This window comes from Anser brachyrhynchus, assembly GCF_964034855.1.
Source record: "Anser brachyrhynchus genome assembly, chromosome: 5".
Taxonomy (NCBI): domain Eukaryota; kingdom Metazoa; phylum Chordata; class Aves; order Anseriformes; family Anatidae; genus Anser; species Anser brachyrhynchus.
Genome location: NC_137699.1, coordinates 30,379,012 through 30,396,263, shown reverse-complemented (window position 1 = coordinate 30,396,263; position 17,252 = coordinate 30,379,012). Strand labels below are relative to the sequence as shown.

The 17,252-nt window shown below is 40.3% G+C and overlaps 1 protein-coding gene across 21 annotated transcripts in view; it reads right to left on the bottom strand.

Moving 5' to 3' along the window:
• The window catches only part of RGS6 (regulator of G protein signaling 6), a 281,434-nt gene that overhangs the window by 239,035 nt on the left and 25,147 nt on the right, over positions 1 to 17,252 (bottom strand). For 18 of the 21 annotated variants that reach the window (XM_080596046.1, XM_080596036.1, XM_080596026.1 and 15 more), the window contains one exon: positions 17,141 to 17,245. In XM_080596046.1, the coding sequence (XP_080452172.1) occupies positions 17,141 to 17,224 (84 nt within the window). In that variant the 5' untranslated portion in view covers positions 17,225 to 17,245. The other 3 variants (XM_080596025.1, XM_080596029.1, XM_080596038.1) reach the window with 1 other exon arrangement.

The window sequence follows — 17,252 nt, the reverse complement described above, 5'->3', positions numbered from 1 at the left end:
GAAGAAGGATGACCTGCAGCATTTTCCTCATATTTAAAATTGGCCAAGGGACATATTAACCTGTGCCATTATTCTGTCTCCTTGCTCCTCCATGGAACAAGATGTAATTCTCATGTTTCCACAAATTATCATGATAAGGTACTTCATGGGAGGTTTCATTTTAGCTCTGCACATACACTGCTTCCAAAAGCCGTATTTTGTATATCATCCCTTAACTACCAGCACCGCCGCCTGTAGATCTGTTGTCTTTCTTCTGTCCATCCTGCTGCACAGAGCTCAGTCCGTGCAATCTGACAAACATTTCCACTAAAATGTAAATACCCTTTTTTTCCTCTCCTCCTGTTAAAGTCTGCATTGGCCTTTCAAAGAAGATAAATAATAATAATATCACCCAATGTTCAGGTGCTGGAAACTCATGACAGCTTCTCTTTCAGTCAGAGGAGGCACTGAGGTATCTGACTCAGAGCTGCTCCACAACAAAAAGTCGAGTGACAAACACAAGGCAGCCACTGCTAACATCTGGGTTACAAAAACACAAATACTGAAAAACAATTTAGGAACACAACTCAGCCCAGCAGCTCTACAGAGGCACCAGAACTACATCTGTTCTCTGCTGCCACTCCAACAGGGATAGCAAGAACAACTACTCTGACCCCCCTGTTGTAGGGCCCCCCCTTTGTGTAACAGATTGGATGCTGGCAACTGTTTCCCCGTTATGAGCACGCAACTCCAGGATGCTATCGATCAGGCCACCATCTATCCTGTGTATTCCCAAATAAAGCAAAACCAGCAAATTGCTCTTTTGCCTTTGTTTGAAAGACAGGAAAGAACACAAACGAGAACACTACAAAAAGCCATTAAAGTAAGAGAGACAACCGATTGTGTCATCAAATTCTTTATATGGAGGGCACACCGTGGACAGCAACAGAGGAGCAGTAACCATTTGAGATTTCCTTTAAGATACCTTAAGCACCTTACATCTAACAATTCTGAGACGCACTTTGAGCAGCCTCACCACCGTCACTGCCTTCGAAGTGTAAGACGTGCAAATTGAGGTCACTGTATCCCAAATGATTAAACCAGAGCGATCTAATATTCATACTGTCCCTGGAGTATGTCTCTTTGTTTTCGAGTGCTGTCTTGAGACTCCTTGGCAGAGAGGAAGACTACGAAGCGCAGCTGAGCAGTTCTCTCGCCTGAACTGCTCTCAAGACAGCACTTTGAAACAGGAAGAGACAGGACTCAGGAGAACATATAAATATCTTATAAGGTGCTGGAACACTCAGTAATTAATTTTTCAGCAAGGAGAAGCTTTTATTTCAACAATGTGTAAAAAATAAATTTTGAATTTCATACCCACTGCCTGGCTACCCAAGCTCTGACCCAAAATAGCAAGAATGGAAGAATCACAATTAAGGAACCTGCCTAAATAAAACAGGCCAAGAGCCACTGCTTTTACTTAACCTGATTTCCACAGCAATAAATGGGAGCTACGTTTCCATTACAGAGCTGTGTTGATTTTTTTTTCTGTATAAACCTAAGAGATAAAGAGGACTCTGTATGCAATTAGGACAAGAGGAGGGGAGAAAATCCTGAGAGCTTTACCTGCTTCAGAGCAGAAATGCTTCCATCATTCAGGAGCAAGCAAGACAGAGCACAAAAGCATTACGCACGCCACAGAGGAATGTCCAGTTTTATAGGGAGCATTATCTTACGGTGAGCCAGATTCAACACAAGATGCGATGTTGAAGAGTGCTCCTCTGCCACTTCACCCTAAGCACCAGTTCTGCCAGAGGCTCTTCCTGCACTGTTTTAACCCATTTCTCCTCAATATATTGGTTTTCCAACAGGTGGGACCACTTGCCCTGCTTCAAGCTCTTCTCTGCCATCCTGCGTGAACAATTAGTGGTAGCCTTGATTAGCTGCCTGATTAGCTGACCTTCAGCACCTGCCAAGATCTGGAGGATGGCTTCAGATATGCACCTAAATGGTTTGCTGCACATTTCCATTTTCAGCCTGTAAGCCACAGAAGACGGAATCTGTTTCTTGTGATGTTTCTGGAAAATTTTCCTAAATCAAAAAGTCAAGATTGGTAGGAAGAAGAAGAGCCAATAAAAGTCAGGAGTCCAGCTGCGATAACGTGCACCTGACATGTCACAGGTTTGGATTCAAATACCTGTCCTCAATGAGGTAGTGAAAGAATTCAAATCAAGACATTGTGAAGAGCGGGTGCATTGCAATACTTGAACTATTCTAGGTCTCCGTCTCCAGATTTGACAAAAACGCTTACCAGAAACCCCATAAAACTCCTTACTGATAGCTGGAACTTAAGACTTCATAAAAAGTTTCTTTATATAATAAATTCTCATCCTGATAATCCCAAACAAATGTACCTCTCAGCATTTAGTCCCTCTGTGAATTACAGAGTCATTTTATAATGATTCAGCTATTTGTTCAGCTGTTTGCAAACTTACTAAACTAACAATGAACAACAACTCTTATTAAATATTTAAGATGTTTCTTTCAAAGAAACATGAACCGAGGATGATAATACAGATTTCCATTTGGTAAACATTTCTGTCAGCAGTACTTCAAGTTTTGTACACTGAGCATTCCACGGAGGTAAAGACATTACTTGGATCCGATTCCAGCATTAGTAATGAAGGCTCAAAAGATGTCTGAGAGCAAAAAAAACTCTTACTATGTATGGACTCTAAGGTCACGGGGTTACCAAAGACAGAACAGATGAAACTTTCAGTGCTCTGGGTAGAAGCAGCCACTGTCACCTAGCTGCTCTCAGCAGTTGCAAGGTGCTTGCTGTGGGCAGTGGAGAAGTCCTTTTCCTGCAATCACCAATCCCCTTAATGAGTCATTTGTTATCATGCCCACCAGCAGCTTCATTTTGTTTAGCCCACTTCAGCTCTGTGATGGTCAAATCCTTGAAAACAGTATTCAGTGCGCTGTCAAGGGAGATGGCTCTGTCCCAATTAATCAAATAATCAACCAGTTGCAAATACATTTTGAAGACGTTATTTATGAAAGATGATTCAGACCTGTTCCTTAGACAGCCTGGGGATATCACAATGCCATCAGACCTCTGTAACACCACAGTGACTTTACATAAAAAATAATTTTCATTTTTTAAACTGTTTTGCCTGAACAGTGAACGAAACTAGGGGTGACTTTCATGGCCTGAAGGTATTAGGAGGAGGAAAAGATTGATCAGTAAACCTCAATCATGGGACTAAAATGTTTGTTGATGGCCTTCATTTCAGAGCTAGGGCAAACGCCTTCCCTTTCAACGATACGACATGCTTGCCTACAAGCCTGTGCTGGGAACGTCCTTTTTGATCCCATGGTTGGGCTTGGGGTGTTTTTTCTATTTTCTTTGTTTTGGCATTAGAAGCAGGCAGTACTTAGTGAAGCTCTGGCTTCATTTATGGCAACAACACTGACAACCAGTGGTTCCTTCTGTACCTCACAAGCACCCTCCAGTCTCAATCTAGGGCTGGGTTTTGACCTTTCTAAGACCTTTTCTCAAATTTTGCTGCAATAAAATTGGACGATAACTCAAAGTCTGAGTGTGGTTTTTATCCAAACTGCTGAGCACCAAAGGGAACGAATTTCTGAAGAGCCCCTTCAGGACAAATCCTGGCTCCTGAAATGAGGGGTGGTAATGGGTTAGCCATGTGTAGCTCTGTGCTCAAATCCATTCTAAACTGGTCATTCCCACAGGACAAGACTGTCAGGTCCTGTGGATATGAAACCCACAGCCATCAGAGCCAAGACAGACCAACTGCTATTTTCTGGACATCTCAATTCATACTACTGCAGCACCCCAGCTCTATTTTTTCAAAATTATACCAGAAAAGAAAGTACTAAAATAAAACCACAAAACACTTTACTGCTAGAACCAGCTAGAAAAAAAATATTACTTTAAATTCAAGCTTTTATCAGAGGGGTTTTTTTTGGTTTTGTTTCATTTTGGTTTTCCAGAGAAGTTCTCTACAAGTTCTCTACAACAGCCCAAATGCTGTTGACCAGGGTCATGGCTTTGCCAGGGGTTTCTGCCTACTACAAACACAACCATCATGAAATAATTTCTAACAGACCCACAAGCAAGTCACAAAACATCATCGTTTCCTTACACTTTGGACAAAAGTCTGGGTGTGAAATGTAAGCCTAGAAGCTAAAGCAACCTCATGTCTTCTTATAATCTCACGCCCTGTTAGCCAGGTTCCCAGTCGAAGAACTTTACTTCTCCTGTCCAAAATACTCTTGGAGCATCACAGCTGGTGCACAGAAAGCTGGTCAACTGCTATAATAAGAGTGCAAAAGAGCAGAAAAAAAAAAGTCAGACACTAGGGAAAAACTAATTGAAATAACAGAGTCAGTTTATCCATTCCTGTATGTTTTCATAATTCACTGAGAAAGAAGCATCTCAGCTGCTTGTCCTTGAATGTCTCTGGGGACCTCTCTGCAGCTTGACATATTTAAATGGTTTCCATGGTCATTGAGTCTCTTCCCTCAGTACTTTAATTTTCCTGGTCTTTTTCCTCAGTACTTTAACCAAATGCATCCAAACCAGTGAAGTAAATCAGTCCCAACCACAAGCTGTACGTCCCAGCATACGGCCACATCTCCCCTTTGTTTCTCTTGCTCAGCCTGGCAGCTGAGCTCAGTGCCATTGAGACCACCGGGGCCTAAAGGGCACCCAGCCTTCAGTTCATGTCCACCAACTTCAACCAGTTACGCCATAAGAACAGTAAGACCGTCAAAAGAAACACCTGAGGGAAAAATTAATCAAGACACTGCAAAATAGATTAGGAGCACATAACTTCAGTGTGCCTTTGCCTGCATCTTGGAGGTGACTCAATGCCCCATTCTGGGGCTAAATGTTTCTCAAATAAATCAAGGTTATACAATTAAGAACGATGTTGACAACAAGCTACAATTAGAGCTTGCGTGCAGCCTGTAAGTGGAGCCAGATACTTTTAAGACTACTGAAGAATTGCTTTAAGCACTTCTAAATCTCCCTTGCAATTCTAGGTCAGCAAATGCCATTTTCTTAAAGCAATCTCGAGTCTTAAGTCTCTCCAAAACACATCACCCTTCTAGTTCACTTACTGGCTGTCTGCAACAGTCTTTCTGCCTACTTTTGGTGCATTTTCCTCCGATCCTCTGTTCTTCCTGCAAATAGCCACGAATGTCAGACGCACATTCTCACAATGAACAATTTAACACAGGCCACCACAACAAAACTTTCAAGCTCTCATAATTTTGTGCAAGCTTGGGTCAAGGTCTCCCCTACATGCCCTGAAACTCTCAAATATCCCTCTAGTGGGAGGAAGAGAGAACTAGTGATCCTAAAGACTGGATCAACAACTTAAACATCATTTTTATTGTTGAAAAATAAACTAGAGATTTTTTTCTTGCATGCAGAAAGTAAAACTTATTATAGCTCCACATGTTTCAAGTGCTTTCCAGTCAAAAATGCTTTCAGAGAAATCACTACCGAAGTAGGTCACCTTTCCTGGTATTGGGACCGAGGGAAAACTATTTAGGCTCCTTCTTTACAAAGAACAGATGCTTTCACATTACAAACATATATATATATAAAACCACATTATATATATATATATAAAACAGTTATATATATATATATTTATACATATATATATTTATATATATATTATATTTATATATATATACACACATGCATAAAAAATGTGGTTTTAGCCCCTGTTTTTGCACAGATAACTTTCCAGTTACAACCCAATGGTTGAACTACATTCAGTGTACAAACAGATAACAGTAGCACCATTACTGTAGTTCTGTTTTTCCATGCATGGAAAAAATATAATTAACAGAGCTTCAGTTAATTTTACTATTAAGAGCCCAGCGGGAAGCAGCGCAAGTGACAAGAAGCCACTGCTGCCAAGGTTTATGTGACATTTTGTGCAAGTTATTGAATGAGCTAATTTGTACATAGTTACAAGCCCATGTTTAACAAAATTGTGTGGATTTACTGATGGGGAAAGGCATCTAATTACAGCATCAGTGAATGAAATATTCTCTTTGTCTGGAACACCACTAGAACGACTCCCGCAGTTATGGCCATGTCAACAAGCAGAGGAGAATTGTGCTCCATAGCTTTCCAGTTCCAGGTCTCCTTGCTAAAACCCACAATGAATGAGAGAGATGAGGAAAAACTTGTGAAATGGTAGGAGTCAAAGATGAAAATTCTTAATGTGCTATAAAAACCAAAGCTATTTTCATCAAAAGGGGAAAAACATAACTGAAAATAACTGGTAGAGAATAATAAAAGTGACCCCTGCAGCACTAGACACTCAGAAGATGCTGGTAAACAGAACCATTTCTATCTAGACTTTAAAAACATATCTGCAGAACCATTTCTATTTAACTTCAATCTCACAGAACTGCGTTTTTACAAAATGTAGCTATGACCAAGTCTAGAGAGAAAGTAAGTCAACACCAACCAGGAAACAGATTTGAATAATTAATGTGTTCCTTGACTAAATACTTCTTCCTACCTTTTCCATTCATTCTACTCTCAGTTAAGGCATTAGAAAAGATTATATAATGCTTTGTCATTTCTTCCTGCATATGCCGCAAACATGCATCACTTTACCTTCAGAGACACCTAATTATGCCCCAAAATACAATGTCCAAGCACTTCCTTGCAAGGTAATGTTAACAAGCTCTTTTAATGTCATAGAAAACCAGAATGGGTTCCACCTCCCTCACAAACATGTAGCCTTTGAGCTAAAATATCCATTATACTCAAGAATGAGAATACCTCTTTTAAGTAGACCCCTGCATTTCAGCGTCTGGTTAACCAGTTAATTTTAATTTCCTTCAGTTTATTTAACTTTGGGAATGGAAAGTAAAGGAAAGAAGAAGAAAAAATGAGATATATGACAACAACGATAAAGAAAAAGAAGAATAAAAGTAATTGCTTCCCCTGGAACATGGTATGACAGCTTCTCATGAAAAGAGTGCTTCAAAATGTCTTCGGATGCAAAACACGAGTTTTTAAATGGAACTTCATTTGCATACTTTCATGGTCCTGCACATGTAATTCTATTTATTGAAATCAATCTTCCCACTCAAACTTTATCTCGGAGCCTTATGAAAGAAGTTAGTAATCCTCTGAAGTGATATTTTATTAATCAGGACATAAGATATACAACACTACCTACAGTCCCTACTCCTTCCATAAGTATGCCGGTACAGTAGGTCACGCAATTTTTTTTCTTCTGTCTTCCAGAGGCATTGAAACATCGCACTGACACCTGCTCTGAGCAGATTAACTCAGGCCAGCAGAAACATCAGTAGATCTTGACATTAATGCAATAGAAAGTGCAGCGTTTCTCACAGAGAAGAGTGTAGTACCATTCCCACCTCGTATAAAAGAACGACCTTGTTCCTGCAGCAATGAAAAGAACCTAACATAAAAAGACAGTGTTTGCATATTGTCTTTAAAAAAAAAAAAAGACCTTAATTACTACTTCTTCTGGCAAAATTTTAAATTTTTAACTACACATGCTGTGGACCTACAGTTCAGATCTGCTGCAACATACACAGAGCAGATGCTGGAGATGGAAGAAGACTGACTTCCCCCGTATTCTGTCATTGCATTTGAAAGAAGTCAGGTGGGTCACCATAACCAGTTCTTCTAAAGATTTCTTACCTCAGTGAGCAAAGACATGATTAATAGAGATAAGAGCTGGCAATTCAAGCTATTCAAAGCAACAAAGGAACAAACAGCCAAAGAGTACTTAAAAAGGATCCTGCTTTGTTTTAATGTGCAGTGCCTTCCAGGTTCCAGAGCTCTGGGGGAACATTCGTTCCTTCAAAACTGTAATAACCAAAACTACTCGTGCTTTATTTTCATCCCAGTACTTGGTGAAGCGCCAAGCATTGCGAGTCTCAGAGGCAGAACCACGAGAGTCAGCAACAGTAAAACCCAGTGATTATGAAGGTTTCTTAAGGGACAACAAATATATATATATATATATATGTTAACATAGTAAGTAGAAAGCAGCCATGCAATTCAATAGGTGGAGAAAGATGGGCTGCTTTTTTTTCCCCACTACAGTTCTCATGAATTTATCATCAAAGCCAGGCTGATTCGAGCTGAAGGCAGAAGCAAAAGGAAGTAGAAGGATTTCCTCAGTTCTTTTAGGCCTTACTATTTGGACGCCAGGTAGACATAAAGACATGGACCACCAATATATACGTATATACACTCACACTCTCACATTTACAGACACACATAGGGATGCATACCAGATTTTACAATCAGCTGGGGAAGCCTCCTGACGTTAATCTATTTTTTCCCTCCTTGGCATGTGCCCTAAAACTGGTAATATCATGCACTTCCTGATTATTATTTCACATTTCTTTTTTTTTCCCCCCTAGAGATAACACAGTAGTTGACAACAACCGAGTTGAACGCATTTTACGGTGTGCAGAGCCCTCAGGGTGGGACACCGGGACCCCCGCCTCCGAGCACCCCGCCACAGGGAGGGGGCTCCCCCATCGTGTGGGGCTGGGAACAGCACAGGGACCCCGGGGGCATGGGGGGCACCCAGGGCCAGAGCTGTGCCCCGTGGGGATGGGGCGTCCCTCACCCACACATCTAGGGACGTGGGGACACATAGCTTTGCGTGTGAGCACTGCTTGGGGGGCGGGGGGGGGGAGCAGTTACAGACAGGCATTGGGGAATCTGTAGTTGAGCATCAGCATTGTGTAGGTAGGTGTCCAGTATTGTGCTTTACCCACTGTATTGCTGAATATCGATCCTCCTTATGTAATTCACGGATTGCTAGTTAATTAGGTCTCTAATAAACACACAAACCACTTCAGTCCTGACTTGATTTAAACTGCGTGAACCGAGCAGTTTTTCCCTGATGAGAACGACAAGGAGGAATTAAGGACTCGGAATAACACAGAAAAAAAGAGAAAGAGAAAGAAAAGAGAGAAAAGAGAAAGAAAAACTGAGGGCAGAGAAGAATAATGAGGCCTAAAAGGCTGGGGGAACAACAAGGAATATATGTTCCCCCCCTGGCATAGCTACAACTATCATGATCTAGTGAGTTCATGCTGTAGCATTTCATTAGCACCACTGTCACCCTCGCCTTGAGCTAACCAAAGTTTGCATCCAGCACAGTGAAAACGTGAACAGCTTTTCCCTACATGGCATGCAGCCCCGCCACGTATACACAGTGTACTTTAAGATAGTACCTGACATAACAACCTGAACTGAAAAGGAATGCTGGCTAAATCGGTTATGAAAGTGCGAGTACACAGCTCCAATACACTGAATTTACACGGAGACATTGGATTTTGCTTTTCTTTGACTTAAAAGCCACCCCGTTTGAGCCCTGGTCACAAAAAAGATGATAGTCTACTGTACCACAGACCCATTTTCATTTCTGGAGGTTTCTGTTGCAAAATAGGTTATAGCAAAAATCTTTTACACAACTGTCAACCTGTGCAGTTTCTCCAACACTACTTTCTCTAAATTTTTGTTCTGAAATGAAACAATCCCATGACTAAAATAAAGCTCTGGGCAGAAAGAAAACACTTCTACTGAGCATCTTGCCCAAAACAACATACAAAAGTAAATCAAACATAAAATGCTGACAACAACATGGGAAAGATACTGGGGGGAGGCAGAAGGGAACTTTTTTTTTTTTTCCAAAAACACGAGCCACCAAATACACACTACAGCTAGAACAGGATAATCTTACCCTCTAGCTGAACCTTCCCTTTTTATCTATGTTCTAAAATTGCACTGGTTGCTTTGCTAAAAATACACTCTGAAGTTGTCATAGCTTTTGGTCCTGGCACGTCTTTTTTTTGCCTCTGAGAACAGCTAAAGTAATAGATCACAGTAATTAGACTCTGATGGGTGCAAGAGACAGTTTGTTTCAGTTACAAAGAGGAACAAAGAAAAGACAGCCAGAGAGGAAAGAAAACTGAATAAACAAATTTAAATATAACAACTTACTCTGAATGTGGAGAAAACTACAGAAAATTAAAAAAGGCTACAGGATTATCAGCAAAATCTCTAACTACAAAGACAGACACAATACACTAGAGCTAAGGCCACCTTTTCCAAGAACAGAAAGACAGATCCAAGTGGGTAGAATCTGAAGAATTATTCTGTGCAAGCAGAATAATTTGAACGGAAAGATTTATAACCTTATATATCCTATATGAGGCTAACCATTATAGCCAGGAAAAATATAAAGGTTGCTTGCTTATCCTCATTACCTCAACGGCATAAAAGTATGTGTATCTGGATGTGGGTGTATATAAAAAGAGAAAAAAGCCAATAGTTAGAGGGTCTACCTACCACATTACATGCATTTCCTTATTTTTAACTTTGCACACCACCTACTCAGTGGGATCTTCAACCTTAGCTAAGGCTCAGCTGTTTCCTCAAAACAACAAACCACAAAGTGCCCACAAGCCCTCCCTGTAGGTGGATTGCCTCCACCTGAAGAAAAACACATTTCTGCCACTTACATGGCAGATACCTCATATACCTCAAGGTTCCCCGAACAGCTACAGCCAAGGTCAGTGGCATTAGTGAAGTTCAATGGCACCTGCACATGTACAAACTGTTTGCTGTTGCATGAATAAAACATGTTCACATGTATCCTAGCTCCCATTCAGGGTAAACTGAGGACGGTACAAATGCAAAGCTAGAACAACTTGTTGGCTCACCATGTTGTTCTCCACTTTTGCAAGGAACACAATCCTATTCAAACAGTCCTATTCAAAAACGTACTGACATGTATCGTAAAACTGTTAGTTTCCTTGGCCATACTACTCCATGCAGTGGCTGCTGCAGAGCTCCGCTTTTCTTAGAATTAGGAACAACCTCCTAATTCCCAGATTGCTTTTATTCATCATAAATTTATAAAAACCTGCATGTGAGCCACTACTGTCCTCAGCTTAGTTAGGTCTTCTCCCTGCCTGACATCCATCCCAGAGTACTCTTGCAGAGTAATTACGTCTCCTGCCTTACTTCGCTTTGCTCAGCTAACTATGCTGCTCATTTCTAGTCCATCCTGTATAATCAGATCATGTTCTCTTAAGACAGGAGATGACGAGAGAAGACTACACCATGACCTAGATGAGGCTCCATCCTTGGCTCTTTACGCAATGCTATTGACACCCCTGGATACGCTTCTCCAAGACACTCTGAGCTTTTATTTGTGTTTTCCATCACCATGTCACACCAGACTACGCTTCTCCTATGACTTACAGCACACATGGGTCTCTCTTTTCTGCTGCTCCTAACTGGACCCAGCCATCCCTGCTCTTTGTCCCCTACAGTACAGCTTCTCTGTCTCTGCAGGGCTAAACTTGACACCACTGCTGCATTTCCTCTTTGCACCACCCTATGCAGCATAAGCTACTGACACAACAAATCACTTCGTTGAAGAAATTAGCAAGCTTTTTCAGTAACAGTTAATTCATAACGGCAAATACTCTTGTGCCTTGGCTGCATACAAAAGTTGACAGTAACCTGCTTTTCTATGTGCGATACAGAAGCGCAGAGGTAAAGCTGCCCTGACACGTAACTCACATATTAACCCATCTTGTTAACAAGACTGGGTTTAAATTTATTTTCCAGCATTAACAAAGCTGGTTTGGGGATTACTTATAAAGTGATGTGTTTCTACTCCCGAAGTACTGATAAATACTCTCAAATTCAATCCTAGTCTAATCCTGGGTTATTGCTTTTAGTGTGGAAAAAGGGTAGAAATTTGGAAATGTCAAGTGCAAAATTGCTTAAAATGTCTTAAACTGATGTCTACCATCTGCACAGGCAAATCTTTGGGTAAAACTTGAAGAGTATAAGTCTGCAGTGGTATCAACTCATGCATTTTATCATGATTTTTAAGTTAAAGAACCAGTTGCAAAGCAGAAGCAATTATGTGAGAATCTCAGATTTCATGTACAAAAATCAGGATCCAAGCCTCTACGCAGAAAAATCTTGAAAATATAACTCAAGGGACAAATTAAAAAAATGCCAAAAGTATCCAGCAATTTAAATGCCTTTTAAGCATTAATAATTTAGGCTATTTCTTAGGTGAGAGGTTGTTTTTCCAATATCTAATGTAAACTGCACAGACGTTTTGCTCTGAAAAAAAAAAACAAAACAGAAATCCTTACAAATATGAATCATTAAAAAACAGAAATCCTTACAAACAAATCCAGTGGCACTTCAAGGTACAAGAGAGATGAGCTGCTGCCTCTCAGTAGAGCACCAAGAAACCTTGAAAGACTCAGGAAACCTCAAAAAAGATGCAGACTGCTTTCATTTAATAACGCATAAAAGTTCCATGCATAGATATCATCTCATTTTCACACACAGCAGCTTTTCTTTTCTTTGCCACAATGTCATCCCTTGGACTATCCCCTTATGGTTTTGTGTGCTTTTGGTTGCTTGGACATTGATCTATTAAGATCAATGTTTGTGTGCTATTGAGCACAAATTAAGAGCAAACAAATAGTACTCTTGGTTTTCTGATCAGGTCCCAATACCTGCATAATAGTTTTAAATGTGAAAAGCTAATTTTAACAAAAGCCTCTTTCTGCCATCTTTCTGCTTTGTGGTCCGTACATTTCTTCTACTCTGTCTTCCCAAGCCTCTGCTCTTCCTCCCCCCTCCCATCACCACCTTGGACCCATTCTCACAGCAGCTCTCCAGATATTTGCCTTGACCGGAACATTGGGAGCTGCCTGGAAAAAAGCTGCTAACATAACATTGCTTCTTCTTAAGATGACTATAAATCAAATCTTACATGAGAGTTTAAAAAGAAAATAATACTGCCAAATACTGAAGGTAAAAAAACAACTCAGATTTTCTGAAAGCATCTTGTGGCAGCTGCAAGTTTGTATTATATTTACTTAGAACAGTAATTGCCTTTGGAAATCAGATTTTCCTGCTTGTTTAAAAGATTTATGATGAGTAACCATGAAACTCAGAGTTAACTCACTAACTGCCGATTAAAATAGCAGATGTGTCCAGAGAAGTTTAACTGCAGAGATGGAAACGTAACATTGCATAACCCAGGTCATTTCTTTGACAACACCCTTTGACATCCCTCAGAGCATGCACGCTCAGAATAGCTCTAAATATCTCCAAAAGTGAAGTTTATGAACTCTTACCCATTTCATATCTGTGTTTTCATCCTTCTTGTTATAGTCCCCAGGTACTCCTAAACAAATCTTCCTTATTGGTTTTTTCAGTTCCTATTTAGCCAAGCCCAAAGGATTTTGCTTTTTTTTTCTTTCTTCCAACAACATGACAATTTTTCCAGTCTTTTCTCTAAGGAGATTTGATTTGCCAAACTGTTTTGGTAATAGGTTGTCTAGTAGGTCTGGTGCCAGAAGGTGTCCATGAGCAGTTCACTTTTTGTTAGAGTCTGGAGAAGGTGAACTTTCAGACCCAGAATTATTGGAATAATAAGACAAAGGGCCCCTGGGACAGACTGAACAGGGCTTGGAAGCCAGAAAAGCAATCAAGGGAGGCTAAATTTCAAAGCATAGTGACAGGCGCTTACAATGAGTTGGTATTTTCTGTTACCATTTGCTTGGAGTGTGTTTTTCTCCTCTCACCATGTCTTTCTTCCGTGCTGTAGCACCCACACAATGCTCACAGACTGCAGCAAAAACTGGGATGTTGCTCACACCTGCAAAGCCCTTGTGCAGGGAGACCTGCTCCCATGAAGAGGAGGTTAGTGCATTTCAAAGTCTTTTCATGTATTGCACACCCCTCCTCGAGTAGTAATCCAAAACACATCAGCATCTTCTCCAGATGTGGCCAGACCAAAGAAAACGTGGCTCTGACTTTTTACGCACAGAGCAGTACTTAAACTGCAATGCAATGTTGGGGGCACCCTTACATTTTCCCTTGCGTATCAATATGCCACACAAAGACAAGTGACAGCAGGCCCCTGTGGTGATGCTACCCACAGCCCGATAACCAGCTTGGAGCTGAGGACTAAGTACTGAGACACACAGGGAGATGCAAGGTAGCCCGAATACTAGGAGCAGGACGCAACTTACCTAATTATAGACGTCTACCACATGACATAACCACCTGAAAGCTGGATGTCAGAGCATCTAGTAAAATCAATAGGGACCTAGTCAATACATCTCACGTAGTTCAGGGTATAATTCATCTTAACAAGTATAGGGTGAGGCAAATCACACACCCCAACACCACTCACACTAATGAGTGCACCTGCACTACTAATTCACACACAGATGTCTTCCAGAACAGCAGGGCAACATGGAACACTTTGCATTCAAAAATAACACACCTCAAAATTTGATAAATATCAGCCCCCAAAAGGTTAACCCTGAAGGTAGAAGAAAATAAGACATGTCTCATTGAGACCATCTGCTGTAACAATCAAAACAGTTAAGAGTCAGTTTGCTTGCAGGAGTCCATAGAGAATATCACAAACTAATTGGAGTCAAAATAAATTAGTTTATTTTGTTCTGCATGGCCAAAATTCATTCCACTTAGCTTTACGTACCTAAGTAAAGAGAACAGACGGTTCTAGGCTCTTTTCCATAAACAAAACAGGCAGAGGTTGCTCCAAAGGGACACTCACCATCATCTAAGGTCTGACTTGTCCTTTAGATGCACACATCTTTTGCCAGCAATTATAAAGAAAGGCAGGCTACCAAAACAACCCTCACCATTTTTGAGCTTCAAATAGACCTCAGTGAGTCTCAGTAAAGAAAGCATGAACAATTTGAGGCTGTACATGTAGGGCTTCCCCCATCACCATCCTCCACCTTACACCCCCCCCCCCCCCCCCCCAAAAAACCCCACAAGCATGACAACTATGGCAAACAACAGAACAGCTGACACTAAGAGCAGGAATGACTGCGTCCTGTTACTGAAGGTCACCTTTATTTCTTCTTCAGGGAGATCAAGAATTGCGTCTCAGGATTCCTACCATGAGAAGCAAAACTTTTTTTTCTTTTTCGTATGACCCAACTGATACCAACTCTAAATTGTATGGTATGTGGGCAGATTGTGTTCTGCACTTCCGGGAGTCCAGTGCAGTGTTTTCTCCTCATTCATTACTGGTAATCAAGCCATTTGAAAAGAAATTAGAGATTAAGAGCTAAACATTCATTTGGAGAGAGTGGAGATAATCAAAAGAATAAAGTCTTCTCTTGGATTTCGCATCTGATTTCTCAACACTAAGGAACATATAATTGATGCATAATATAACTAATATCCAAGAGTAAATTAGGTTTAGAAAGTTAATCATGAATAGAAATTAACTTTTTTTCAAAGAACAGTTTATATTAACCTTATTCATGAAAGCAAAAAAAACAACCCTCAACACACACACACACAAAAAATTGACAGATGCCCATTTGCTTAATACAGAATTTCATATTATTAAACAGTGCATGGGGCATACTATCATAAAAGATAGCCACATGTTTTGACAGATGACTGTATTACAAAGGCCTGATAATACTGACATCTAGGGAACACCAGTATAGAGAGATGAATCAAATGTCATGAGTGCACTCCCCTTTTGTAACATCAAATTCACAAGCCTTATTCTATAGTGACGGTAGTGAAACAGTAACAGGCAAACAAATGGAGAAATCCTTAAACAGAAATGTCATTAGATGAACAGAAAGTGAGACACAGTCAAACAAAGTAAATAATGTTTCCAAACATAGGTGAGTTCTCTGCACAAGGAGAAATTCAGTGCCCTAATTCTAGACCATGCAACCAGAAACTCCTTTCATATCCGAGATCTGCTTCCATCTGCTGCTGTAGGACCTCTCAGCGAACAGGTTCTAGAAAGACAATCTGACTAACCAGCTACTGCTACTTCCAAACTAGCAGCCAAAGTGTGTTCATAACACATTCAAAACAAACAAGCCTACACATTACCCAGAAAATTTTCCCATGTTAACAATTCCAGATTCCAAACCAAATATGCAACTACTAAACCAAAATCACGGTTATCAAAAAGTAACACTTTAAACAACTCATGCTCTTGTATGAAACCTAAATTATTTTCTCAGCATATGAAAGTCATCAAGATTGCAGTCACGCAAGCAGAACACAGTATGATGCATACCCAACACATTTTAGTTATCTATAGCTATTTGCTAAGGTGTAGAAATGATTAAAAATATTTTTTTACCCAGGATTGTACTACATAAGGAAACCTGATTTCAGCTGGCATTGTAGCTCCCAAGTTAACAGAATAGTAGCTTATTTGAGCCACACAAGAGATTTTACTTTTGTCAGAACTATCCCGCACTTTCACATGCTGCATAAGAAACATTCTGCAGACTGAATAAAAAAAATATTTACATGATTTCATTAAATTACAGAGACCCAGTTTCATAGATAATATATTAACCTACCCCAGAGTAAAACACTGTCTTAACAAATAGATCGTTCTCCTTCAGCTTTAATACCACCTCTGAAGTGCTTCAGAATAAGACACTTTATCATTGTGGAAAAAATGGTTTTTGACATTGTGCACTGCTGTTATTTTACCTTTGCCTAATACATATTTCACTAGCGCTTGAAAGGCTTCTCTTAAATTTAAGCAATGCAACAGGAAGTAATAACATCTACCTGCAAAGAATCAAACTGTAAATTATGTAACAAAAAATGCGATTTGAAAAATAGAAAAAACATATGAGAAGGTCACTACATGCCAGCTGCTCTAGGCTTAGTGTGATAAAGCTTAGAAGTATGTACAATTATTTTAGCTACATTCAGTAAACTTGAATAATACTTGAATAATGTTGCATCACAGCCCTTCACAAGAAGTTACAGTTTTCAAGTTACATCATTATAAGTCTTTCATCAACTATTTTATACTAACAAACATAAATGCTTCCACTGAACGGAACACTTCCGAGCTCTCAAATGCTATAGTTCAAAACACCTACTTTACTGAAAAATATTTCAGATATGGATCCAAGCAGATGGCAACACAGCTTTGTCTTCAGAAGGGACAAGGATCCTTTCATGAGCCAACAGCCAGCGAGGAGCAGGCTTCTGTAAGCAGCTCCCGCTCCTTACCTTTCTGTAGACGATCATGTTCGGGGAGCTCTCCTCAGGGTCCGCAGCTTCCGCGCTGCCAGGGTCAGCAGGTGCTTGGGCCATGTTTGCCTCTCGTCACTGGGGCTGTGGG